Below are 27,820 nucleotides of genomic sequence, written 5' to 3' on the forward strand. Positions count from 1 at the left end.
TGGGGTTCTCGTGTGCTTTTAAAATACTTATTTCCTATAGTATGAGCACATTTTGGCTCAGCAAATATCATCTACAAGTTTTGCCCCGTTGATCCCACGATAGGTTACTCTGCTAGGTCGAACTAAGACCCCGTGGTTCAGCTTGCAGGTGAAATAGCGCTTTTCCCCCACGGAGCCATCGTTCTTCCCCTTGGCACTTCGGAGTTCAAGTCCGAGCCATATCCCCGGTGCAAAGTCTGCAGGACCAATGTACCTGATTGTCCCCATTTCATTGGAGCTGGTCAGGAGAACCTGAGAGCCTTCATGCAGCTTCACTGGCCCCTCGGTGTTGGCTGTAGTGGTATTGCTCCAGCTGCGCCGCAACACAGAGCTCTTAGATCTAGTCAGGAAAAAAAAATAAAATATTTTTTTCTATAAAACATCCAGGGCAAATCTGTAATTCCGTGAAGCGCGTGGAAAAAACCCTCAAATCCCTTTTAAAAAAAATCTTGGGTTTGATCTCATGTCACTAGCAAAACATGTAATAACATTAACAGGCTGCTACACACAGCAGTCTGAAATACCAGGAAAATCAATTTCCTTTCACCAGATGCTAGCAGGATGTGCAATATTTACCATAGGTGATGGTGTCGGTAAATTAAGCAGTGCAAAACATTTTATTTGAGGCTTGAAAGAGTTTAGCCAAAACCACTTTTAACATGCAAGCGTCAGGATCACCAGGGCAAAGTGAAGTCCTTTACCACCACCCTCTGAACTTCACCCAGCTGTGTGAAAATACAAGAACCTGGAGAACATGCAGTGACAAACAACTGGAAAACAATTTTAATGCCAACCTGAATCCAAGGGCTGTTCTGCTGGATGCCCACGGAAAAACAGTCTACTACTGGTCCATTTCAGAAGGGAAAAAAATGACCATGTGGAGGTCTAGACACGATACATGCACACAGATTTTTCTGTTGAACAAGCAACACTAAAGCTAACAGCCCGCTCACCCAAACATTTCAAACACGAGACACTCACCTAACAAAGGAGTTTCTTCGGTTTATCTCCTTTTGTGACGATGCAGAAGTGGTGCTTAGACTGCGTCTAAAACCTAAGCGGAAAGGTTAATAAGCTGTGTAGGCCTTTTTGGAAAAAAAAAAAAAAAAATCCAAACCATTATGAACTCATATTCTTTGTGTTTTCTTTTATACTGCTCCCACTACATTTGCTACGCATTCTCCCCTCCAATTTGGAAAGTAAGTGATGAAACTTCTCATGAAAGTAAGTGTCCATAACATATTCGAATTTTCAGCGAGGGCAGAAGTGAAATTAAACAAGGGTGATGCGAAGCAGCCTTTTCACAAAAAGCTTAGGTAAGGAAAAAGAAAAATAATTACTCCAAGTGTCTCACAAAAGTTTTAGTAATATCATATGGACCCCTCCCTACACTGATCCCTTCATCAATGTCAATTTAGATTAACGAGCAGGTTCAATTTATGGTTAACTCCGATAAGACTGCAATACAATAGTGAGGGAAGGTTGTCAACAATCTTAACTCTGACGTAATTATTTATTTCTGCCGGTATCACATTAATAACACCACAGTACTGCACAGGCCCTGCTGCAGGCTACATTTTTAGGGAGGGACCAGCCAGACTATTGGCTGGCGTTTGGGTTCCTTGAGAATCTGTTGTGCTCTCGGAGAAGCGGGCTTTGTGCAGCAGGGTCTGGCTGAGGAACGGCGGTAGCCTGCGGGAGGCTGCCTAAGCCAAATCAGAGTGTCTCGCGCTCCTACCTGGAAAAGTGTGATTTACTTTACTTGATGAAGCCTCTGTGAGAGAGTCCAGAGAACCTGTTAGTCTGAAAAGCAAGAGCACAACAAAGAAGTCATTACAACTCAACTCTGAGCAAGCCTACTGCTGGAGTCCTTCTGTCAAACATGGAGTAAGTTCTGATTTTTTCCCTTCTCCCTCCACCCCCCGGAGACACCCATATGTGAGCTGTCATTGGGCTGGCATGCAAAGGATGGCCAGAGCAGATGAGTTGATTCAAGTCGCTTGCCTTTTACTGAGCCAGAGAGTGTGCGCAATTCTGAGGCAAGTTCTTTAACAGTTTGTATCATTCAGGGAAAGGAAAGCAAGAACACGTCTGGCAGAGTTAACTAGACACAAGTACAGGAGGGAAGAGCAGAGTACTCCGTGGATGTTCTGCCTGAAACCTAACGGAGAGACTACAAAGCGGTGGATGCTTCAGTTTGCTGCGCAGTTAGCTGGAATGAGAATAGTATTGCCAGTCACGTCCAAGGGTAAATTCCTTTTATAACCAAATTTAGCTCAGCGCATCGGGATTGGGTCATGAAAGTAAGGTTTAATGAACACAGACTGTCAGAAACGGAGGCCCTGGAATGAAGATACTTGAAGTGGCTGCAAGAGAAATGAGGAGCTGCATTTCCAATTTATATTCTGCTTTCAAAGAGTTGATCTAAAACCCACCAGGTTTTTAACGGAGGTTATAAACTCCCATTAGCAGAAGAAAACATTTATTTCTTCCATATCCGCTGTAGAACTTTGTTTCCCACTGGAAACGTATTAAGAAAGCGTTTGGCAACACAAACACGAGAACAGCTTCAGTGCTCACCTCTGTACACGAGACGGTGGTGCAAATATACCATATCTGGGAAGACACCTGAAGTACTGAACGCCTCCCACAGAACCATCGTTCTTCCCGTGAGGCTTGTCCAATTCAATGCCACACCAGAACCCTGCATTTCAAATCGGTAAAGTCATGGCATTTTGAACAAAACAGCACAGGCTTTTCTTCGTCCAGACAGCTGGCACGGTTGGCATTCACCCGCATCAAGGGAAACAGTTTCTGGTTAGAAACTGTCTAGATAATAACAGTAAACATAGCTATTATAAAACAACTATCTGTGTAACTACGCAAAAATTTATATCAGAATAAATCTAAAGATAATTATCTCAGTGATTTTTATATGCTTTCAAGAGAATTACTGACATTTGAATTAATATAGAAAAAGTAAAATCTTTGATATACATCCTCAAGCCAAACGGAACCTTACTCAATGGAACAGTGGCTATTGGACAAAAAGCAGACAGGGAAGAAAAGCAGTGGTTGTTCGAGTTTCCCTCTTTAGTCCTCTGACCACATGGTTTATGCCTCATCTGAGATCATGAACAGTAAAATTAAAGTTTTGATACTAATTCATTCCTTCTCTCCATCTAGCAAGCTATAATTAATACAAACTGCAAGGCTGCTTGTATGATATTGAGAGAAGGGTGCAAGAACCAAACTGGCCAGCAATTCATCTCGTACAGAACACTGAATTGGCATCAAGATGTTAATAAGCCTGATCATTCATAACCTGTGATAAATGTGAGCTAATTACGTGAAGGTGCTAAATTTCATACTCCATTAGCAGTCCTTATGCTATCCATCCCCAAAAGATTCAAAATCTAATTCGAGTCACTTGGTACTGAGGCACTGGATAAAATGGTAATTCTAATTATCAGCTCAAGAAACGCAGGAGTGACAGCTCATGAATTAGAAGGGCTTGGGAAGTCAGAAGTTTTCCCCTTCCTGATTTTAGAATTAAATAAAGATCTGCACTGCAGCAAAAGAAATAAAGTTGGGGTAACTTCCACAGCTTTGATACATATTAAAACAGAAATAATTAAAAATGCATGTGTTGCATTTTCTATAAATCACTGCTTTCGCAAATGGTGAAGATTTTTCATCTTTCCATCCTCACTTCTTATTATACCATGTTCTTCTCTAAAAACTTTTGTTCCCTAATTTGGAGCGGAATGGGAGGAGACTTACACTGTCAAAGAGCTTTCTGATTTTACACTTGTTATCTCTGGAAAACCAGTCCTTTTCCCGCTGTTTACTTTGTAAGCAACAACATGATGGTCAGAGGGATCACATGAACATGCAGAACCAGTTAATCGCAGTATCTTAAGCCAGGACTGCCTACAGGGAAACTGGAGAAAGGGGCAAGAGTGAAAAAAGTACAGAGCTTGTACCACAATCTCCCATTCCACCATCCTAACTTTTTCTTTTTTTTTTAAAAAAAAATATTGATGCCACCAAGTGTCAAGACAGAGTATTGCTGCTTACCTACCACTCAAATGGACCTCGTTTAAACAAAAAGCTTACGCCAACGCTTACCAACTGGTTTTGCACTGCTCTTGCAATAGGAAGACTAAAGAATCTAGAATTTGGTAACCAAAACACAGTATTCAGAAATTAGTTTCCAGAATTCAGAACAACTCGCTTCCGTTGGAAAACACCCGGCTTCACTGCAATGGGCTTTTTAGCACGGGGAAGGGAGGGAGGAGCTGAAAGGGAGAAGGGCGAGAAAATGGTTGTAGGGGGTTTGGAACTTTTTTGAGATGCTTGTACGTTTTCACCTGTCCTGTGACCTGATTTCACAGTTACGCTCTTCAAGATGCCAGGAAGGTAAGAATGAGACAGGTATATGACAGGAGAAGAGCATCACTATTGCAATAGATGAGCTGTGTCAGAAAGGCTTATTACAAAAAGTGAGGAGTAAAGGCATGTGATCTCAATAAACTACATAGCACTTCAGAGATAAAACTGAGGATTTTCAGAAAGCTTTGTAACAACACCTACAATTTCAACATCAAAATACTTCTCCTAATTAAGCCGTGTTCCTGGCAGTGGCATTAGAGTAAAAAATATTCAATGAAACACAGGAGAGGGAAAGAACTTTGAAAGAAACCAGTAAATTTAGAATTTTTTTGGAGGAAGTGAGGAAAAAGATGAAGTTCTCCTAACATCCATGTGCACACATGTAAGCTGTTCCCTATTGATTCTACAACATACGCAAAGACTATCACAAATACCTGGTGCAAATTTTGTCGTCCCACAAAATCTAACAGTGCCTGTTCTCTGTCCCACCACCAGTACTCTGTCTCCGACCTGAATTTCCCCTTCATCAAAAGGATTTTTCCTCGTAGCTGGAGAACTATACAACCCTGTTCAACAGAAGAACGAGATCTGAAATTAGTGACATTGTATCTTCTTCAAATTTAAGATAGTCTTCAATAGTGAGCCACTTGATCAGTAAACAGGGTATCTGTCTTTAACCTTTATCGCACGGCAACACGCTGCAAATTTTGGTTAGACGAACTGCTTTGCTTCACCATGAAACCAGTGGACTACAGCCTTTTCTCTGCAGTTGAAAGGTAGAGTGACCAACTATAACAACACTTTTCCTCTTGAAGATGTTCTAAAAAAACTTTTTTAAAGTTGCCAAATGTAAGTTGACAGTTAAACTACTTCCCGTGTGTGTGTCCTGAACTATCTCAGATTCTGGATCAGCACAAGTAGCTCTACGTAAATACTCAATACCGCAGCAACTCCCGCTTGTGCAAACACACCCTGACCAAACAGACCATACCAGCACTAGTTTTAGAGGAGGCAGAAGACACTCTAGTCACTGCCTTTTTATTGCTGCTAGTTGAGTTCCGCTTCTTTGAGTACTTCTGTTTGCCTTCCAAGGAGGTAGTAGAAGAGGAAGAGCTGCTGTAGCCAGGAAACCCTGAAAGACACAAACGGAAATGGTCCTTCAGAGATGGTATTTGGAAAAGGACATATGAAGGCGAAGGGAAAGCTTTTGTAAGAAGGAAGGTATCTGTTCTCCACAGTGGGCAGAACACAAAGTAAAGAGCTAAAATCAGAAGCTGTTAAGCAGCATTTACACAGACACCGGTCAGGAGTAACATAGGTGCATCTGACCCTGCCCTGGGAATAAGGTGATAGGTGAGAGCTGGAAGAGGTCTCCAAAAGCCCCTTCTTTATTACTCTGTGAAAGTTCTTCTAAACAGTCCCAAGCATATTTATTAAATTATGGGAGCCCTAGTAGTAAGGGATCATACCATCACACTTTCAGCATCCAGCCTATTAAAGATCTGATGAGAAGTGGAAGGAAGGTGGTTATTATGTGAGTGAATTATTGTCTGGCTTAAAGCCCACTATATTCCATTACATACTGTATTAATATTAAAATCCGTACTATAAAATAAGAATGGGAAATAAATCACTTTTATCTCCATTTGCAAACCCTGATGTCTAAACTGTCCAGTAAGACTTATGTTCAGCTTTCCTCCTTCCTTTTCAAGGCTCTCCCCACTTCTCCCCTTTCCTACCCACTTCTACCCAAAACAAGGCAGGTTACAGCAAGACATGTCTAGGCCTCAGTTTCTCAATGTGAGAAAATTAAGATAACGTTGCTTATCAAACTTTCCAGAATTCTGAGAGGCTTAATTTGTTAGTTTTTGCAAAGCACCTTGATATTGACACAAGGTTAGCACATTCGATATAATTTAATCCTCCAATTAGGCGAAACAGTAAAGAACTGCAGCAAGGCAAAAGCAGTGGGTCAAAGCAAAAGCTTAGGTGCCCGGGGACAGGAGTCTAAACACTCTGAGGTACTGGCTGCAGCTATGCTACAATGAAGAAAATGCAAATTACTAAACAAATGGTGACTGAACAGGCAAACTTCAAGTCCAAGGTATAAATACACACGGGCGCTTGCGAACACATACTACAAGTCCCTGTTTAGAAGTCAGCCCGGCGAGAGATTTGCTGGAGGTCAGACCACCCGGCACCGCTACCTGAACGCAACAGACGCTGCTGAAACTAAACCAGTCATTGAGATGCTTCGTTTTGTGGGAACTCACGGGCCGGGAGAAGGAAGAGCAGATGGAACTTCAGCAGGTCCTGTGACCCACGCCCCCTCCATCAGGCAAAGCAACTATTTGTTAGATCGCTCCTGACAGGTGAGCGTTTGACCTGTTCTTAAAAACCTTCCATCAGGGAGATCTCAGGACTTCCTCAGCAACAGCTTTAACCACAGAATTATCCGTATCATTACAGGGTTTTTCCCCCCAATATAAAACCTGAATTCCTACAGTTTTAGCTCAAGACTTCTTACTCTGGTTACACATGCAGAATGGGTTTACGCTGTTCTTTGTATTTGAAAGCTTCCTGTTTCATCCCTTTAAATCTTCTGTCTTTTTAATCACACAATCACAAATTCCAACAGTCTTTTCTCCTAAGTCACATTTTATACCTCCAGTTATTGTGGTCTCTTCTCTGAATTCTCTCCAGTCGATTCACATCCTTCCGGAATGCAGCATCTAAAACTAGATGCAGTGTTCTAGCTGAGGCCTTACCTCTGCCACGCAAAGCATCCCAGTCTCTTCATGTATCTCACAGCTGACACTCCTCTTGGTACGTTCCAGTATGCTTCCCCTTTTGCAACACCATGACGTAGATGGCTCTCGTCTACCTTGTAACACTCAATATCCCCATGTCCTTTTCTACAAACTATTTCCAAGTGTATCATTCCCACGGTGTATTTATACAGTTCACTGTTTCAGCCTTGCTGCAGACTTTGTAGTTGTCCTCACTCCTCTCCATCTTTTTTCCCCTGAGACCTTCTTTCCAATTTGTCAAGGGTTTGGGTTTGGTTTGGGTTTGGATTTTTTTGGGGGGGAGCGGGAAGGGGAGGTGTGTAAAAAAACAAACAAAAAAAACACCAAAAGCCAGACTCAGGACTAACTCCAGGAAAACCCCAAGCTGAAATAGCCGCCATATCTGACAAAAAGCCACTGCCAGCTACTTTCTAAGTTGGATGTTGGATTTTCCTAAAAGTTCTGCACCTGCTTTGTAGATGCACTAAATCCCAAATGAGGCTTCACTCCGCAACGCTTACAGCCTGCAGGCCACTTAGTGGCCGGCCCAGCCCTAACTCGTGACCAAAGCCTTTGGAGTCCTACTAATTGCAGGTATCACACTGTGTCCATCAAACTGAGACACTGCCAATTAATTTCATTGTGTGACCAGAACCTGAAGACCAAGCCATTAAGTGCCCTCCATGAACAAAATGTTGGAAACCTCTGCCTACGCAAGTTTTTTAGCTTGCCTCTGAAAACATATCATGTAGGACAGTGCTGAAATACCTTACATCAGCCTCTTCCCCATGACTCTTCCTCACAACTGTTCACTGACAGAGGACATGAAAAGATGCTTTTCTTCAAAGAAGGTATATTAAAATTCAAATTATTTCAAAGAAATACTGCTTTTACCAACACTTACCGTGTGAGTTCACAGACAAGACCTCAAAGGAGACCCGATTTTTACAGTTTGTTAAAGACACTCCTGAAAGCGAGGTCCTTTTATGTTTAAAATTCAGCGAACAAAATACTGATGCAGCAGAAGTCACTATCCAATTCTGAAACTAGATAGTTGCAGAGAATGATTCATATGCAAAAGGAACTTTTTAAAAGCTAGAGTTTCATTTTTCATATTTGAAGCTTGTTATTATGAGTCTGCCACGATACAATGCCAAGACTGTTAAGTGCTGTTAGAGGGTAACAGTTTATTGTACAAGCTTGAACAGACAGATATTGGCGAGAATAAAAATTCCAACAGAAGACGCGCACAGTTCTTCATTGAAACCCAAGCAGTAATGATACAGGGCACAAGGTCTCCCACAGAAACCTACAAAGGTAATTCTGCACATCCTCTGCAAGATCATTTACTCAGAGACAGCTTTCAGCTTTAGGGGCTCCTCTACGTTTTGGTCCATGTATCTGGACAGAAGCTGCTACCAAACCAACATCAGATGCCAGCCAAACAGCCACACAAATTACCCTTGCTCCTAGTCAACTAACTGTGTACAGCCTGCTTGGGCCTCGAATACAGACAGGCGAGGCAACTGTTTTCTGCAGTGTAGATACAGGACTTTTACAGAAGTAAGGCAGTAATAATACTCCCTCTGCCCTACCCAAAATTTTTCTCAACATATTAAAAAATAAAAAAAATTTAGTTACCGTCTTTTGCAGGTACAGTTTTTCCCTTGCTAGCAGTCATAAAGTTGGTTTCAGAAGCACTGTCTTTTTTTGCCGTATTTAGGCCTATGAAAAGAATACATACAATTAAATATATGCATCCTAACAATGAACAATTAATTTTACAGGAAAGTCATGTACAAAACTGATTTGACAGATTTGCAGATTAGTGGATGCGTGGATAGAATGGATAAAAGCGTACAATTCCCTAGACTCTTGATAAATGGTTAAAGCAAGACTGCAGAATTGTTTTGACGTTAAACCCCTTAACACATTAAAACAGTCCAAACTAGCTGGCCAAACAATAAAGAAGTTCTCTGCAAAACATTAATGTTTATATTGAAGGAGTTTCACTTAAATCTTTCAAACATTTATATCTATTAAGTACTATCGAAGCAAATGTTGTGCATATAAGGCACACTATTCACTACTATTAATTTCACGATTTCTGCATTAAAGGTTACACATAAAAGTTTGGAGAGATTTGAGACCAAATCTTCACTTGGTCTACAAATAATGAAGTAAGTATGCCAATATGATTTTTAAGAGCCTAACTCTTGGAGCAGCAATGTTGTGACAGGCATATGAACTAGTACTGCCACGTAACTTATAATTTGTGAACAGTCCTTTTGCATTTCTGACAGTTTCCTGCCCTAACTCAACGAAGAACGAGCTTATCTATGATTTATCTCCTTCCTGCCATGAAAGAAAAATCACATCTTTTTTATTTAAATACAACTCTCGGATTAATTCAGCCACAGGGACTGAAGTAGTTTGCAAATGTACTGTGTTTTCCAAAGTTTTAGGTTTAGCCATTAAGGCATCAGATCAGAAAAATAGTGTTTGTGACTGATAACACATTGCTCAATTTGACCACTGTAATCCTTTTCCTAAAAACTTGAAAAAGACCTATTATCAATCTGATGGATTATTCAAATCCAGGGGAAAAAAAAATCTAATTTGAAAATCTCTATACAGTATTATATTTTACTTTGCAGCTTATAACCATATCTACAAAAAGCATATTAATTTTTCCTCAGATCACTACAAACCAGGCTACTGCAGAGATGAAGTTTAACGGCAAGAAATGGAATCTAGTGACGCATGCAAACACTGCAAAACAAAGTTCTGCCTCTGCAGCTTTACCCTCCCACTCCAGCCAGTGAATCGGGCAGGCACAGTAATTCTAACAGGCCTTTCGGTGCAAGAACATCTCACAAACGGCAGCTTCCAGATTACTGTTAGTGGCTGTAAGCTCTGCTGGGCAGATGATGTGTAACTCTAAAGCAAAGTACCAAACGTTTAAAATTTACAAAGACACAAATGCACCTTTGTGACAGAAACGGTGGTTTACAACTAAACTGCCCGGAACACACTGTCTCTGACAAAGGGAACGGTCCTTTCCACCATAGTTTAATGAGCTACAAACAGCTCACCACAAACTGAATCAAACAGTGAAAAATATTTAACGGAAAGAGTCAGCTTAGAGCTGCTCCTGAGTAATACCCCTAACAAACCGATCATTCCGAGAAGCTTTTTATGCAAGATGTCCATTTATAATTAGCTTGGATCTTGTGCTAGTTGTAAATAGACATAATTAAAGCTTACTTCCCCCTCCATCTATGTAAAGAAAAGTTACACAAGTCATCCAAAACGCTGCCAAAATGCCTCTCTTCCAGAGCCTGGCACATTGTTTCTAGGCCCTGCCTACTACTTACAAAGTGGGTAGCGTTTTAGGGTGCTTGAGAAAATTCAATGAGAACGTATGTGTAGCTTGCACGCCTTCAGCTGGGCTGCTCTGCTACGAGTCACCTAAACAGGGTTCCGAAGGCCAAAGAAATGCTAATGTGATCTATTTAATGCTGTTAGCATGTAGCCAGCCAGACACGGGCCCGAGCGTGCGCGGTGGGCACTGTACACAGCAGGGAAGAGTCAGTGCTCCAACCGCCTTGGAATCTGAACAGACAGAAAAGATGCATCGTTCTTACTTCACAGGGAGGGAACCTACACCAAAGGATGAAGCAATTTGAGTAAATTATTAAGAAACTAAACAAGAGCCAGGGACTGAGCCAGTAACTCCAATCAACAGACTGCGGCAGTATTACAAGGACATAATTTCTCTTCTAATTTGCCTCTGGTCTTACTCAGGTAACTTAATTAGCAGATAAAACACAATCAGTTAAATAGTTTCTTGATCATTTTGCCAAAAAATAAATTAAATTTCTTCAATTTCTATACATAAAAGTGTATATATGTTAGTTTCTAGATGTTCACTGATTTTAGAGAGATGTTTCAAGTTACCTGGGAAGATCTTCGTAAACTGGATCACATTAAGTTTACCCATTTAACTCATATCACAGCCAATCAGAAATTAATGGCTCAAGAATAAATTTTGTGGTGAACTTTTTTTTTTTATATACATAGAGTATGTGAAGACCATAACCTGCCATAGTACGTCAGGTCACTGTAATCCTCAACAGCTATGCACAATGTCCTTCCAGTACCAGTTTACAGGCTAGTGAACTTCTAATAATGAGAACACGGAGTCCACAAATATCTCATCACCTTCTCATCCCAAGTGATGAACTAATTCCAAACAATATTTTAAGACCAAAATTTACAGGACTGGTACTAATTCTTGAGAATTAGTATCTCTCTATCCTGTCTCAGCGTACAAGAGAACACTCACCAGAATTCACTTTGGAAGTGATGTGTGTGACATCTATTTTCTTGGATTTGACCGAAGGAGAAGACCGCACGGAAGAACTTCGCACAAAGCTTTTTTTGCGATCGGAGGCCTTGCTTATTTTAGAAAGAGGTGCAAAGATACCTGGAGAGAAAATTGTACGTGCCAAAAAAGAACCAGGGGTAATGTAACAAAACTTTCAGGCTACTATCTCCTACATCAGTTAACGCAGGGGGTTTTTCAGCCACGATCATAGCGTGCTATACTGTCAAAGCACTTGTAGGGTAGGAAGGCCTAGCTCAAACGAACAGTGAAACCAAAAGGCTTATCAAGCAATTTGAACAGAGTAATTCAGAAAGTCAGTAAAACTATCGATTAGAATCTCCTTTTTGTCCCAACAGTAACATTCAGTCTCTACTGTTACAAAACACAGGACTTTGTCATGAGTGTCCATGAAAGATCAATTAAAATAACTCAAGCTGAAAGTTAGAAAATAACTACAAGTGTGAACCTCTTCAAAAGGACAACAAAGCAGGTAAAGAAACATGGCCATTATTGTTACCACACAAAGAAATAGTTTCAACAATATAGATGGAAAACCGAGACTATTATCTCACAGTTTCAAGGAAATAACCAGAAATCACCAGAAATTTTGACTGGCTGGTTGTTTCAGTGGCTTTGTAAATAGCTGTGGCCAAAACACCAGGAACAGTTAAAAGAATCAACAAACAGAGCACTAAAAAGAAAAGCCACAGTATTTGTTATCTTGTTTTATTCTCCCAAAAGGTTCATGTCTTCCAGCACTTTTTCTAAAATTCAGGTTTTTTAAAAAAATAAGAAAAAATTAGAGCTTATACCGCGTTTCGGTGCACACTTGAAGTACTGGACTTTTCCAACACTTCCGTTGTTCTTCCCTTCTGGTTCATCCAGCTCTATGCCAGCCCACTGGCCACTGGCAAATTCCGTTGTGCCACAAAATCTTAACGTACCAACCTAGCACGAAAAGCATCGACACAGAATGACTCGGTTAAACAAGTACTGTTCATGGGAATATAGTACAGATTATGACGGAGGCAGCAAGTCATTTCCAAGCTTTTGATCAGAACAGAGAAATTCAAACAATCTCCCTCGGTTACTGACGTTCCCATCTTTCAATGCCAGACAATGCATTTTACAAAACGTCTCAGCCCTTATGTGTGTATTTTGCATTAGTCACAAGCAGTGGTTACTGACAGATCTTGTGACCGACAAGAACTAGACGGTAACCACCACCGTACAACACAACTCCCAGGTCAGCAAGGTACAGCAGTATATGCCTAACAAGGAGTTTTAATTTCAGTGTCTTCCACAACGATAGTTCCAGAAACGTGGCTAGATATCTTGCTAAACTGGAGATTCCATGGAAATACTAGATAAAAAAAATTCCATAAATATCTCTCTGTGTATATAAATATATACATACAAGTATATATATATATTTATATATATATTGCAAAGGTTTATAAAGGGTAAACTTCAGAGCATACTTAACTTTTTCTTTGGAAAAGATTCCTAAGTTCTTTATTCCCTCCTGATAATTAAACAAAATTTTAAAAACCAGCAGATGTTTTAAACATTTTGTTGTGGTTTCAATATAACTATACTACCTCCTCTGAACAGATAAGTGCACCAAGAATATCAAGACAGACCAGTCTTGCTGGTGGACCTCAGCCTCCACAAACATGCATTATAAGCTCACACACTTCAACCAAACGGGGGAGGAATAACTAACAGAGATGCATTTAACGTTGACTTAAATTCATTTTTACATTTGATTTTTAAATTAGTTTTAGTAATAAAAACCTTTGATCTTTCAGTTGCTCAGTTTTCATTATCTCATGTGACCACCACTATTAGTTCATGTCTTACTATGACTTCACTGTCTAATCCAGCCCTCAGAGTAAACAGACAGAAACCATTTTTTCTTCTTTACTAGACAACCTTCCACCTACTCTTTCTTAATGTTCTGTAAAGAAACAAACGTGACCCTGAGTCTGTTCCTCTTCTGCTCTGAAGGTCTCCTTTAAACTGGATTTTTACAGGCACGTACATCACACTAGCCTAGACTCAGACTTGTTCGCTACCAACCCAGGGATCAAACTCAGCCAGAGGAAGCTTGGCCAAGAAGCCTGACAGACTCCTCCACTCTCCAGGCACCAGCCAAAGGGCACTTCCCGTGCAGAGGACAGACTAGCAGGCATCTTAAACCGGAGGTGGAGATGGCAAAACCGAGGCTCCAATCTGGCACAAGCCCTGGGACTTGTACAAGCAAGGAGCAGAGGACATATCGCATGTGAGAAACACGGCAGTCTTCTCCCTGCGAGTGGCTTCCCTGCACTCACATTTCATGTGTTACCTGAATGGACACGCAGTAACGTGGCGCAGCAGGAGCCAGTGAAGCTGGGGGACCCCAAATCACGTGCATATGAACACCTGCTTACACAGCTTCCTACCCTGTAGGACAACTAGAATGACAGGTGCAGTAGGAATCAAGAGAGGAATCCATTTTCCCTCGGGCATCTACTGTGCTTGGCTTTCAAGCTTCATTAAAGCTGCTCTATTAGGAGGAGACTGCAGAAGCAGGAAAGAGAGCAGGAATCCATAAACATCACTCATAAAAATGCTGCTGTCCCAGCGCCCTCATCCCAGCTTCCATATTCTGGATCTGAGACCTGATCCAATGGGAGGTTAAGAATTGGGCACCTTTTTCATCATCCTGTTCTCGCTTTCGCTCCGCCCTGCACACATTTATGAGTATCAAGGGGGAGAGGAGGACAGGGCTGAGATCATCATCTCCATTCAGACAGACGGAGAAAGTGGGTGGGAAACAATGTGCGAGTAACGCAGAACAGCTCCTCGCACACAAAGAAAGGAAGGGAGGAAAGCAGACATGGAAAAGGAAGACCAAAAAGCAAAGCCACATTCCTCCTTCCCACCTGCCGTACGACAGCCTCGGCTCCCTCAAAAAAAGCTAACTGGAAAAGCCCTGCCAGCCCTTGGCAGCAGAAAAACAGCTTCCAACAACTTCTTAAAACACACTGTAATACCATACTCCATAAAAAAAGAAGTAACTAAACCCAGGAAGCTATCCATACGTGGTGAGCATGTGACAGTACAAACAGTTCTATGGGCTCTACTTGAAGAAAAGATACACAGGAGGACTAATTTCTTCCCTTTCCTGCTACAAAGCCTCCATTAACTTGCAGTTACATTATCTCCCCTTGCTTTCACCGTGCAAGGGCCTTCTGTGAAAGAAACTTCCATGAATGTCTTACTGTATTAAAAGAATAAGCAGCTTTCTGTACGTACTTCAGTTAGAATGCCTTCTGCACAGCTAGTGATTCTTTCACTTTTCCTGACCCAATTTCAAGAATACACCAAATGAAAATACAGAAGCTAATTTGCATTCTTGGTGGGGTTCACTTCAGAACAACTGTGACAATTACAAATCTGAAGTTATACTAGAAAAATTAATGGTAAAGCTACTCCACATAAAATTTTGCTCACAAATGCCTTCAATATTTACCAGAAAAATATCTGAATTCTTTAAAAGACTGCTAGCACTTTTAAGTCATTTCAGAGCCCTTGCTATCAGAGCAAATAAAAGGTATGCATACGAACAGCAATATCAATGTCACATTCTTCAAATCCATTTTTCAAACATGTCTAGCAAGGCAGCTTCTTCAAAGCTACTCACATTTGAGCTGGACCAGTATTAGCTACATTCTGGTACTTCCACAGAACCATGTAACAACCCCACTGGCACAGCACTGCTTCAAAGATTTTACCTGCATTGCACCAGTGAAACTGGGCTACTACAGACTAAGCAGAATTAAAGTTTTCTTTTACTGCCTTCTGGAAACTACCAGGGGTAATTCACAAATGCATACCCATAACTGAAAGCTGGGCAACTCAAAGTCATCTGTAAATTTTACCACCATTTGGATGTGACACCAACAATGTTAATAAAAGCTGAGCCATGCTGATGTACTATAGGAGACTGTTACAAAATTCTTTACAGATACAGAATGCAGACTGTGCCTGTCAAAACAGCTTTGCACAGTAGAACACATAACTGTTCAGCTTGCTGCTTTCTGAAACCAGATCCTTACTGCCATCCAGAGTTCATACCTTTCAGAAAGTGTTTTATACCCTCAAATTTGAGATATGTCTCCAAAGGGATAAATAAATTGACTGTCCAGAAATTATGAGGGTAGTATCAGGTTGCTCATCGTACCTTCTGTCCTGCAATAACAACACGGTCTCCCAGTTTCAGGCCAAGCGATAAAAGCATGGCCCTGCCTGTGACATGATCATAGTTTGGAATCATGGCTTTTGAGATGTCACATGAGAGAGGCACTGCATCCAGCAGTATCTGCTTGATTTCTTTCGCGCTGGCCGCCGCATCTGCCATTTCCAGTGGCATATCTACCGGATCAGGAACCACATCTGCTGGAATCTGCCCTTTGTCATTCTGTAGAAACGTAACATAGCACAGGATTTAATGCTGCGACAAGATAAACCACATCAGGCAAAACTATAGCAGTTTATGAAGTTTTTAATCCTCTTCATTAGACATTTTCCCTGGAATATAAACAACTACAAAAAGCATGCACATCTTCAAGTAAGGATGCCAAAACATCCTTAGGTATATAAACTAGCATTTACAGTGTCTTATTTTCAAAAGTCCTAAGTTACCAAAATTTTTTATCTTAAGAACATTATTAGTACTCAGAACACATGAAAAACCCACCTGTATACACCTGTGTACCTGAACACAGATTTAGGAAACTAAGCAAGAATTCTGGTCTGCAATACCAATATGGTAAAGCTAACACCTCCCAGGGAATTTATCTTTGCCCAGTGTATAGTTTACTCCTTGGTGAGGGTTATTCCAGATGTGAGATAGAATTTAATTAATATATGCTGCATGTATAGAATACACAAAGTTGATGTCTCACATAAATAACAATCTGAATAAATCTGTTCAGGTTTATTTATTTACAGACTATTCCACGAGAGACAAATTAAGGGCAGAGCCCTTCCCAAACGCTTCCCATTCCTAGAGAGCAGGGACTGCGATTCCCTGTCTGTCCCACGTGATGCTCGCCCTAGGCCAGAGCGGTTGGAGTGCCAGCTCACCTGGGGTTAAGCTTCACTTGGGGCCAGCTGGCCAGACAATAAGTACACTGCCAGGCTGCTACGGCGGCAGGTGCTACCTACGCTTCCTTCAGCGAAGGCATTAGCGTGGATCTTCGCCTACCTGCCAGAAGTCTGTGGAAACGTAATTATCCCTGTCTTCCAAATTTGTCTCAACTGAGCCCCTGGACTCAGAAATTACCAGAAGCTCAACAAGGGAATGACACAGAGCAAGACTGTATTTACTTTGTTTCCTTAAAAAAACAGACTAAAAGTTCAACCTTCACTGGGCCCCCTAGAAATCTCCCTGGCTCAGCCCTAGAAAACTATAATCCTTACTCAGCATTTACACTCTGCTGCCCTCATACAAGCAAACTCTACACACTGCCTCTGGTCAGAGCTTTATTGTGGGATTGAAGAATTAAACACCTGCCATCCCTTAAAAACCTACAGTCATTCTGTCAGCGAAAGGTCAGCCCCACTCAAGTCACAGTACCTTAAAAACAAGATACAGCTGGGTTAAGGTTGGGTGGGGAGTTTGTTTCGAGTTTTTAGTCATCACATTAGTGATTGTTTTGGTCAGATGAGTCCTGTATTTCAGCCCACCAGGCGCCCTGCATGTCTTCGTGCCAACAGAATGTAGGGGGCAGGGCAGAGGCAAGAAGGCAAAAGTGGGCACAGTGGCACAGGAGTGCTCTTCCCAAGGGCAGAGCCGCCTTGGGCCAGCTCAGAACGCTTGTGCCACTACAAAGCAGTATTCCCTGTGACAACAGACTGAAACATACAGCTGCCATAGAATCTGAAACATGTACATGCACACTAAATAAGGAGATGAAGAAACAAGCTGTGTTTTTAAAGAGATCTAGATTGAATATCATGAAGAACTGTACCAATAATAATGTTTCAGAAGATTGCACATCGTCAGTGATACATAAAGTAATGACATTTGAGTACCCTTACAACAATTATAATTTCTCATTAAAAACCCTGACTTTGAAAATGTAAAAATGGAGAACTGAGATACTGCCTAAAAAGCTAAAAAAAAACCAAACCCCAATGAAAACAAACCAACCACCAAACCACCCCACCCCCCCTCAAAAAAAAAAAAACACCAAAAAAACCCCACAAAAACCAATCAAATCATTAGTGGCTAGACACGTCTAGCAGCACTCAGCACTATATAACTCAGGCCTACTATTTGGTTAGTGAGCAGAACAGTTTATGTTTCTTCATTATCAGCTACTTATGCTAAGACTAAGTTCACTGCATTTCTGGAGGTCACAGACTGCAGTCCTGTGTTTCCGAAAAGATCCAGCACTGCCATGACAACTGTCACAAGACACAAAGGAGCGTTAACAAATGAAAGTTTAAGCAACAAACAGAAGAACGTCTCAAAAGCTGTTTGAACTAATGAACTAGACTATGACACTTCAACACACAAGTATGACAGACAAAATCATCCACTACAAGTTATAAACAATTTCTCTGCGGCACCGTCACTCCATGTCACACATTTTTAGCTGACCAAACTCCTGGACAGGCTGTTCATTTTTCCAGGCACTTTTTTCACCGTTTGGCGAATCGACAACCTAACTCCTTACCCTAAAGGCAGGATTTGCTCCATGTTCCAGTAAACACTTGACAGCTCCTGTACACAGGTTAAATGCAGCAATATGCAAAGCTGTTCCAAAATCAAAATCACTACAGGTGGCATCCACATCTGCAATTAAACATCACATGTGAGCTGTGTAAGTCTCTTACATGAACATTTCACCCTACCAATTCCTTGAGAGGACATTCGTTTTTACAGTGCACGTTAACATTTAGAGAGAGACACCATTATTTATGGACTTATCGGCACCTGTTCATACATACCATGAACTAATGGGGAAGATGAGCATTAACTTTCAGTCATTTTATGATACTGATGACTTAACTGCAAAATCATCGCTTTTCAGGATGCCCAAACTACCGTGCTAAGATTAACAAGTTAGTAACTTTAGGGTTGCATGTAAATTAATGTTTCAGAAATATTTATATTTTATTGCTTCTAGGTGTCAAATGTTAAAATGAGATGCATCTTCAACCAGTTGTTTTCCTTTGTGAGCAGGTAGTGAGGCAAGGGAAAACTGATTATACCTCTGCTTTACATTGATTTAATTACTAACGGCCAAGAAGTAAGAGCTAGTGATTTTCATAATTTCTTTGTTTTCAAAAAAATGCACTCTGAAGGGTTTTGCACTGATAGTCTGGAAAATGGAGCACCGCATTCGACTAGAAGAGAGTTAGCATAATATATATTTCCATCAGTTGTTCCCGATGTATCTTTCAATTTGTTATGAAGTTATTACTGTTCTAGAAGATTGGAGTTTTAATGTCTATTTAGTCTTTGGCTCCTCGCCTAAACTATACAAGAGAGATGTCAGTTTGAGTCAATTATGTATATGACTGTTAATTAAAAACGCCAGCTGATTTAACATACAACCCAAAAGCCAACAAGTATTAGCAAGAATGTTCCAATTTGAAATGCCAGGGAGGAACATAAAACTTTCCACCTCAGGGCCGTACGGTCTCCTACTATTTTCCAGCGTCAGCCTCTGTCACAAAAACCACTAGCCCTTCTCACAATGTGATAAACAAAGCATATCCCAACTGCACCAACGCCCTGTATGGACATCTGTATGTCTGTATAGATAAGTCAACTTCACACATACTAATAAAGATTGACTCTGAACTTTATAGAGATCAAAAATAACAAATCTAAGATCAAATTTCAACAGTTTTACAATAGCACTAATAAGAATACAAACTTAGGTATTTCACATTTGATGGGCACACGCATGAAAAAAAGACTGCATTCATATGACATAATCCGACAGCAGCTACCTATGCAGATGTACCTTCTATATATCAAACGTCAAAAGACCATTTCCAGTTTAAAACTGAGTAGAAGCTGTGTAGTTGTACGCAACCACTGAAACTTCCATGTTTAATAAGGCTATCCGGTAAGTGTTTTCTGCTCACACAGGAACCAACCTGCAGAAATACTGATCAGTAGCATCAGCTACTGAGTCAGCAACAGTCGCATGTACTCCTATTTTAAAAAGTAACTAACGCTTAGATTATTTTTTTTTTAATTTTTATTTTAATGAGGAAGTGTGACTTCCTCAGATTTGCAAGCTTCATGCTCGAAGTTTTTAAACACTGTTTTCTTACAGCTTTGTTCTAGCTCTAAGTTGGCATAGCACAGGTGACAAAAAGAAACACATATATACCAGCTGTTACCCAGTGACTATCCCCAAATCATCTAGGGGAAATTAATATGCAGCAATGGTCTGTCATTAGCAACTCATGCAGGTTACAGTCATTGTCTAATGGCACCACACAACATTTCTAATTCTTAGGCCTGTAACAATTTTTATATTTAAAACCTCTAAAAAATTTAAGATCAAACTAGCTCACTGTTCTAACAGTTTAGGAGTAAATCTGTACATAAAAAATTTAACTGCAAAGCGTCATAAAGTAAATAGTTTAGCAGCAAATCAAAAGGAAGCATCTATGGTACTGGCTGTTTCACAATGGGTGTCTCAGTCCATATACCACTGTTTGAAGTTATTTCTACATTAACAACCATTTTTTCTCCAGTTCAGTACAGACCCATCCACGGCATATTTGCCTTCTATGTACGTCCTTCCTTCTCTGCAAACTGCCTGATGACGTATGGAGCTAAAACTACTCCTTCTGTTAACTCAAGACCATCCACTGTTTTCATGGCACAGGGCAAATATTTTTATACATTTTCTGAGATTTTTAAAAAAAAAAAAAAAAAAAAAAAAAAATCACCTGCTTATCCAAGAGCTGCCAACTGCCAAGGCATTTAACCAGAGTGGTTTCCTCGGAAATCTGAGCAAATTCCCGCCCCTTCTGTAGGGGCTGCACAGGAGGGAAGAGCATACCAAATGCAAGTGAAGTCTGAAAGAAGGCCTAATCTCCTGATGCAAATTATGGAGGCCGGACTACTGAAATGCAATGTGGTCTTAACTGCTGTGCAGTCTTATTCTGTCTTTTGTTAACAACCTACACTTGTTACCTCTTAAGCATGTCACACCAATAACAGCGCTGTTTAACATCCACCTCCGTGGTGATGCAAGGTGTGGTAAGCAAGCCTTGTGTACTCCAAAAACCTACCAGCTTTCAGATTTTTGACACTGACTCTTTGGCTACAACTAGCTAAAAAAGGGCATTAATCATTTTGCAAAATGGCACAATCAGAAGGATATTCAGTAGAACAAACTAACATTTGGACATATTTAGTATTAAAACAGCTTACTGGTTTTGATATCCTGACCAAACTAGGAACAAAGGGGTCTGTTCAGAATTATTTCTGTATTTCCATTTGCACTAGTATAAATAGGGCTACAATTACCAATTCTTCATATTATCATTTCAAAAGGTATTATCTCTTTATGCCAAACGCTGAAGTCAAGCAGTTCTTTACACACAACCTTCTAGACTGCAGAGAAGTGCGAAAAACAAGCACGTCAAAGTTGCTTCAGTCACTAGTTTCCCACATGCTGTTGCCAAATCCCCACTTCTCCTTTACCCTTCTCCTGGCATTTCAAACATACTTCTCAATGTTTAAGCAACCTTAAAACCCCTAAGAATTTACCAGAGTAGTTACATCCTGGGTTTTCTCTTAGTCCTCAACAATTTTGAATTAACATGTTTGTTTTCCATCCTATTAGATGCTTCTCTACCATCTTGTACAAAGGCCAAGTTTAAAAACCAACAATGGAATCGGTGCATTAAACCACAAAAAAGAGGTTAAAAGAAAAATGAACCAACTGAGGCTGACTAAAAGATTAAGAAATTCAAAATTATTCATGTATAATGGATAAACAAGCCCCACACTTAAAGACCACCACACACCAGCTTAGGGTCAAAAAAGTAACAAAATACAGATACCTACATGAAACAAAAGTACCAAGGCCTACCTTTTGGCTTTGCGTTTTTCAGAATAACACTAATAAGTTCTGGAACATCGAAGTAGGCAGCATAATGCAAGGCATTCATATTTGTCCAGCGGCTGCGCAAACTGCTGTCAGCGCCCAAATCAATAAGCTGCGTCGCAAATTTCACAGCAGTTTCAACATCACCTGCAAGGTAAATTTTGTAAAATATGCATTAGAGATTTATTTGACCTCAAAAAACCATGCACAGGCGTACGTGTAACACATAATGTATATTAAACCCTTAAAGCTCATAGCAGAGCAACTACTATGTCTTTCTTTTTAGCATGACAATGCAGAAATCTTTGCCTTTTATCATAAAGGGCTGAAATCTCTACTACAGTATATAATAACTCCACCTGTTTATCTCTAATGTAATGTGTCACCCCTCAAAACCAAGGATCTTAGTATCTGATAGAAGAAAAAAAATGACATGCCACAATGCTGAAGTTCATGTGAAAAGATCTGCCAACACCAGAAAAGCTAACCTATGCCCGACCTCACTCAGAAACAGTTCAAGAGGAGAACTGGTTTCAGGTCAACAAAAAAGTAGCACAACATAGAAAAGCTACTAAGGGTCTTCAAAAAGAGGTAGATATGCTCTTATTTCCAGTACTTATGATCATCATAATGCAAACAAAGATTATCTTTTTCTTCTGATCAGGGTGAAATTAAAAACAAAGAACATCCAGTCACCTAAATGTCCTGATTTGACTGATGTAAGTAAACTGTCGATAGCTCAGTCCGCAGTTTGTTCCTCAGTCTGAAAAGCTACATTCAATCTATGTTTAAGCTGGTTCTACTGTTTGCAGTACTGATACCACTAACTCAACAGACTCCCAACTGCCACAGCCATAACTGTGCTACAGCTCTGTCTCTTCCTTTCTGATGGGCACCAGAAGAGCCAAAACCAAGCACTAAAAAAAAAAAATCCCAAAAAACCTACTGCAAGGAAAAAAAGTCTGTAACAGTTGGTGGGATTAGCCTTTGGGAAATAATTCCCTTTTAACAACTATAATGACATTTCTTTACTCACCGATACCATGAGCCCCTGATTTGCAAGTGTAGTGCAAGAGAGTCATGTCAGTCAGTCCATCCCTGTCATTCACATTGCATCCCCTTTTAATGATCTGAGAGACAAGGGAAAACAGGCATGTTTTAGCTCGGGCATCTCTCTGGCATCAGTACTATTTAGTAAGTTACCAGAGACACAGTGACTGATGGATCCATTTTAATGGCTAGTAACAAAGCAGCCTGTCAGAACAGACTGTAACTGCAGAACTGAGCAACATGCACAAATGCAACAAATAGTAGTATGTGAATGTCATTAACCGTCATTGCTTACAGATTTTAATGCTGCTTTGTATTATTACTTCTAACAACTTTTCAGCACGTGAAATGTATAACTGCTTAACTGAACAACAGGAAAGTGACATCATTTATGAAGTCTCTCCCCTGGTTCTGTGATGTCTCAACAATCACCTCCCTCCCCACCAAAAAAAGGCCCCCACTCATACTGCAGTAGGAAGAATCTCTAGTATACTTCCCCACCTGTCTAGAAAAGCCTGTAATCCAGAAGAAGAAAAATAGGAAAGTAGGATGGAATTACTAGAAACAAGGTGTCTTCTGAAAGCAGCTTATTGCAGGTTGCAAAGATTTCAGTTTCTAACTCACATGGTGCCTTAGAGGCACTGCCCTTAAGGTCAGGCTTCACTGTAACTTCATATATTGGAGTTTAGGACTACTGCCAAGTAGGAAACTGAAATACCAAGGTGAAGGGTCTCCAAACAACCGCTCTAAGAAGAAACATTGTTTCTACCATCTATGCAAACGTACTGAATTTTTATCGATCACCTTTCTCTTTCCAAATGAAAGCTGACAACACGGGGAATACAAGGCACTGATCAGCAACTACCTGTTAAAAGGCAGAAACTGTATCTGCATTTATGATTAGTTCTGCTTCTGAATGAACTGGTTTTATTCGCTGTCAACATAGTACTTCTTTAACACTGAACACATTCACGTATCTTCACCTACACCTCACCTCATTCCCGATAATATCAATGTTCTGTTGGACCTGTGGAACCCACTGCCTTAAGATAGCAAACAATTCAGAAACTGATGTTTTGGGGTTGAAAAGGATTTCTTGGCATGCTGCATCATTGGGATCGAAGAAGGAAAACTCTGTTAAACAAAAGGAATCATTAGGTACAATTGTAAGTTTTAACAGGCATCTAGTTTTTCAAACTTGGAGGCAAAGAATAGCAGAGAGTCACTTCACTACTAATCACACCGCAAAGTCAGAACGTTGAATTAGTTTAGAAAAATTTCCCTTCACTTCTGGTCTATTTTTCATTTAATACTAAGGTCTTGCTTATACTTCTGAAAAAGCTTTGAATCAGCAACCAAGACAACGGTACTGCAAGACTGATTTTAAGTTTAGGCCAGCACTAACAGAGACATGCAGTGATTATGCTAGTAAGGGTTTACTCCTGCCTCAAGCTAGCCAAAGACTGCTGGTTCTAAGCTGCTCCCAAGCACAGACAAGACTCTTGATCTCTCAGCGAGAGATGCTACAAAACATGTCTTTTCCTTCTTCTTCCATCACAATTTACACAAAACATACCAAAATACGAACACGCACACAAATCAGGAAGGCATTCTATGGCCTCCATTATTTTCAGATATTTCGTGAATGTATCAGTCCCAGCTGGTGGCAGCTACAGGTAACAAACATCTTTAAAAATTAAGCCACCAAACCAAGATCAGAAAAAAAACACATTTTTAAAATTTTAAGCCTTATGTTGCTTCAGACAACCTGAAGTACAGGTGTAAAAAAAAACCTTATTATTAAAGTGCGATATTTCATGTTACTTACAGCTGTATGTGTCTGCATGTATATATATGTACTGTGTTTTAAATTTGTGGAATTTCTTCCAACTCTGGGAAATTATTTGAAAAAACCTGGATAGCAATGGCCATTAGGAGAGGGAATGGAAGCAGAACCTACTGTCATCAGCAAACGACTGAATCATGGAAAACACTGAACTTTCACCCCCACCGCAGCTATCGGGGAGTTGCATTTTAAAAAGGTTTCAAACAAATGTACAAAGTCAGCTTGCATCAGTCGCAGATACAAGGCGCTCAGAACAGACATACAGGTTAAGTAAAATGGAGGATCAGCCACCTGGGTGCATGACATGGTATAAACTACCTCTGGATGAATCATTACAACCTTTCCTCAAAAAGAGCACACCACACTTTTGACTGGATTAACAGATAAAAGCACAGATGGAGCTCACTTCCTGGCTATCTAGAGTTCCCCTAACTGCATTGCCTTGACTCAACAAGAATGAAAAAGGAGGACAACTTCACTGATATTTAGCACGAATTTTTATTTGCACCTAGTATATAAAAGAGAGCAAACCCCTTATCTCCCAGCACTACACAAAGTGTGCTGCTTACCTACATCCCATGCATTGACCCAGATCCACTGATCTATCTACTAGTACTTAACTTCTGCATAAACCACCGTTGATCTGTTGCTGAAAGCTATGAAGTAAACAACTAGCCAACAAGATTAACGATCTTGCACATCATGCATGATTCTTACTCTACCAGGAAGATTTCCAGCTATGAACCTGAACCAAATTATGTAGGAGAAATCAGCTCTAACAGACTCTCACCATCAGCATGCTAGGGTAAAAACCTGAGAATCTATTGAGTATCAATAACAACCACCAGAAGTGCTTAATGTGATCAGCTGTAGTGTTTGCAAACCAAAGAAATGTTACAGAAAATCTGTCAGCACAAGAAGTTCCATGAAAGGATGACAATGACACCTAGATACTTTAAAACATTACTTCCCTCGCCCCTGTCTTCCCCATGCACTGATTACAGTGCTCAGCTGTATTAAGTATAAATAAATGCACTTAATGCAATGACCAAGAATCTTTGTCTGCTGTGATTTAACCTTCTTTACCCAGATTCAGTAATAATATTGTTACACAGGTGACAGCAACCTCCTATAAAAGGCGCTTTTTTTTCTTGAGTAAGCACAGACCAAGTAGGACAGACAGCAGCGATACTGTAGTGTTATTATATTAGAAGATATCGCAACACAACGATGTTTAAAGAAGGACAAATGGAAAATTTTTCTAAGGCATAAGAAAGGAGAATGGAATAAATCATGGCAGTACTTAGAGCAGACTAGGACAGACAAGTTATAAGAACAGGGCTAAACCGTGTTAAGTCACATGTTCACGTACTAAAATATATTGTACGGGACTGCTAAATTTCCAGCCCGTGCTAACTCATCAAACGGGTCTCAAGAACGCTGAGTCTGTCAAAGCGAGAACATTACATCTATTTATTTTTCCTGAATACAGTTGATTGCTCTAATCTTGCACGGGAAAGACAGAGGTGGAGACAGCAATCTTTAAGGGACATGGATGCTATTAACATCTCCTGCAATATTCAAAGGCATTATAACGGTAGTTATCTAAGAAGATGCTTACCTACAGTGACATTTTAATATATTTAATATTATATTATAATAATATATATTCAATTTAACCTGTATTAAATATATTTTAATATATTTAACATACTATATAATTTATACATGGGAAGACATTTCAACATCATTTCGAAAGCTGATCACCGATAATTGCTATAATTTTCTAACACTCATTTCAGTCCTCACCACCACAAACCTCTACCCTTCCAACAGAAATATCCCTCTATAGTATATTTTTTACAGACTGAAAGTATAAGAAAAAGCATAACTCTAAAGGTTTTAAATGTGATGTAGATGCTTATCTACATTGAACTACTACAATTTTACATCTTAACACAATATCCAGTTCTACATTGAGATGTAAAAACCCTACAAACACCTGACTGCACACATAGAGAAGAAACAGTAAGAGGGAAAATATACTATAATTTTAAATGTATGCAATAAGAAAAATAGAAAAAGCATGAGTCTGCACCTTCCATTGCCTTTAAACAATAACAGAATTCATTTAACAAGCAGCAAACTTTTTCTGAAAAGAAGGAATAAATTAAGAGCGGATAGTTTTTCTTAAAATTTATTATTCAAATTTATTTGCCGCTGATCACAAATTCGTTTTCTGTCAAAGGTACGTACCACAGTCTGAAGGCATTGGTGCTGCAGCGACAGAAAAAGTAACAGATGTTTCGGAGTTTGGGAATAAGAACCTTTCTCTTTCAATGAGGGAATCTCCTTCTAAGGAAGGTTCTGGGAGATCCTCTATGGTCATCTTCTAGAAAGCCACTCTAAGAGAAAAAAAAATTAATAAATAACCTCATTAGCAATACTTTGGGTTATTTCTATTGTATTAAGGTACAATGTGCAATGAGACTGAAATCTTTCCTTTTTGCAAACATAAACTATTACTACCATTACATTCCTACCAACTAAGTAAGTTAATTAGTAAAAGCCAGTAGAGTATGGTGTCAAGGATAGCCAACTTCTAGTTTTGGCTTCATCGCTAAACTTGCACGTTATTAGTGGAAAACATGGTATTTCTCCCCAGTTTTCCACTTGAGCAGGAACAAGTAACACACACAAGTACAGAAGAGATGACAGATGAACCCGTCAAGTTAGAAAAAGTCAGGAAAGGAATGACAAGCTTTTTGCACCGTGCTGAGTTCATAACTGAGCGCTATGTTTTGTACTACTTGAGCGGTAATGAAAAGAATAACACTATAATTAGCCACCACATGGTGATGATGAATGGATTAGTGTGTTTTACAGCTTTATGAAAATGTGAAGTATCAAGTACCTGTCCTCACACCCTACATGCACATTCCTTCCCTTCACTGTGAGCAAGAACGTCCTACCAGCTACCGCCTTCTCCTCTTTTAAAATCCTCAGCACTTTAATCTTCCCACACAAAGCTGCAGACAATTCATCACCAAGTGATTCACTCTGGGACTCATGATCTCCTATCAGCTCCTTTCCCAGCTTCTCCCCTCTATGTTTTAAAATAGCATACTTACCACAGTGTTGTAACCTCCACCCCGGTGTTGCTTCAGGC

General features: G+C 40.1%; 1 protein-coding gene across 1 annotated transcript; it reads right to left on the minus strand.

Moving 5' to 3' along the window:
• Positions 1–5: 5 nt before the first annotated feature.
• Positions 6–27,820, minus strand: CLIP4 (CAP-Gly domain containing linker protein family member 4). The gene is made up of 16 exons (XM_009949281.2): positions 27,783–27,820; positions 26,908–27,056; positions 23,800–23,939; positions 22,792–22,885; positions 21,741–21,902; positions 18,348–18,466; positions 15,845–16,081; positions 12,426–12,561; positions 11,572–11,712; positions 8,865–8,948; positions 5,426–5,566; positions 4,869–5,000; positions 2,620–2,743; positions 1,778–1,842; positions 1,021–1,093; positions 6–379 (listed from the first exon to the last, which is right to left on the minus strand). The coding sequence occupies exons 2-16, from the start codon at positions 27,038–27,040 to the stop codon at positions 58–60; spliced, it is 2,103 nt and encodes a 700-aa protein (XP_009947583.1). The 5' UTR covers positions 27,041–27,056; positions 27,783–27,820; the 3' UTR covers positions 6–57.

The sequence above is a fragment of the Leptosomus discolor genome, chromosome 2 (assembly GCF_034619465.1).
Source record: "Leptosomus discolor isolate bLepDis1 chromosome 2, bLepDis1.hap2, whole genome shotgun sequence".
Classification (NCBI taxonomy): domain Eukaryota; kingdom Metazoa; phylum Chordata; class Aves; order Leptosomiformes; family Leptosomidae; genus Leptosomus; species Leptosomus discolor.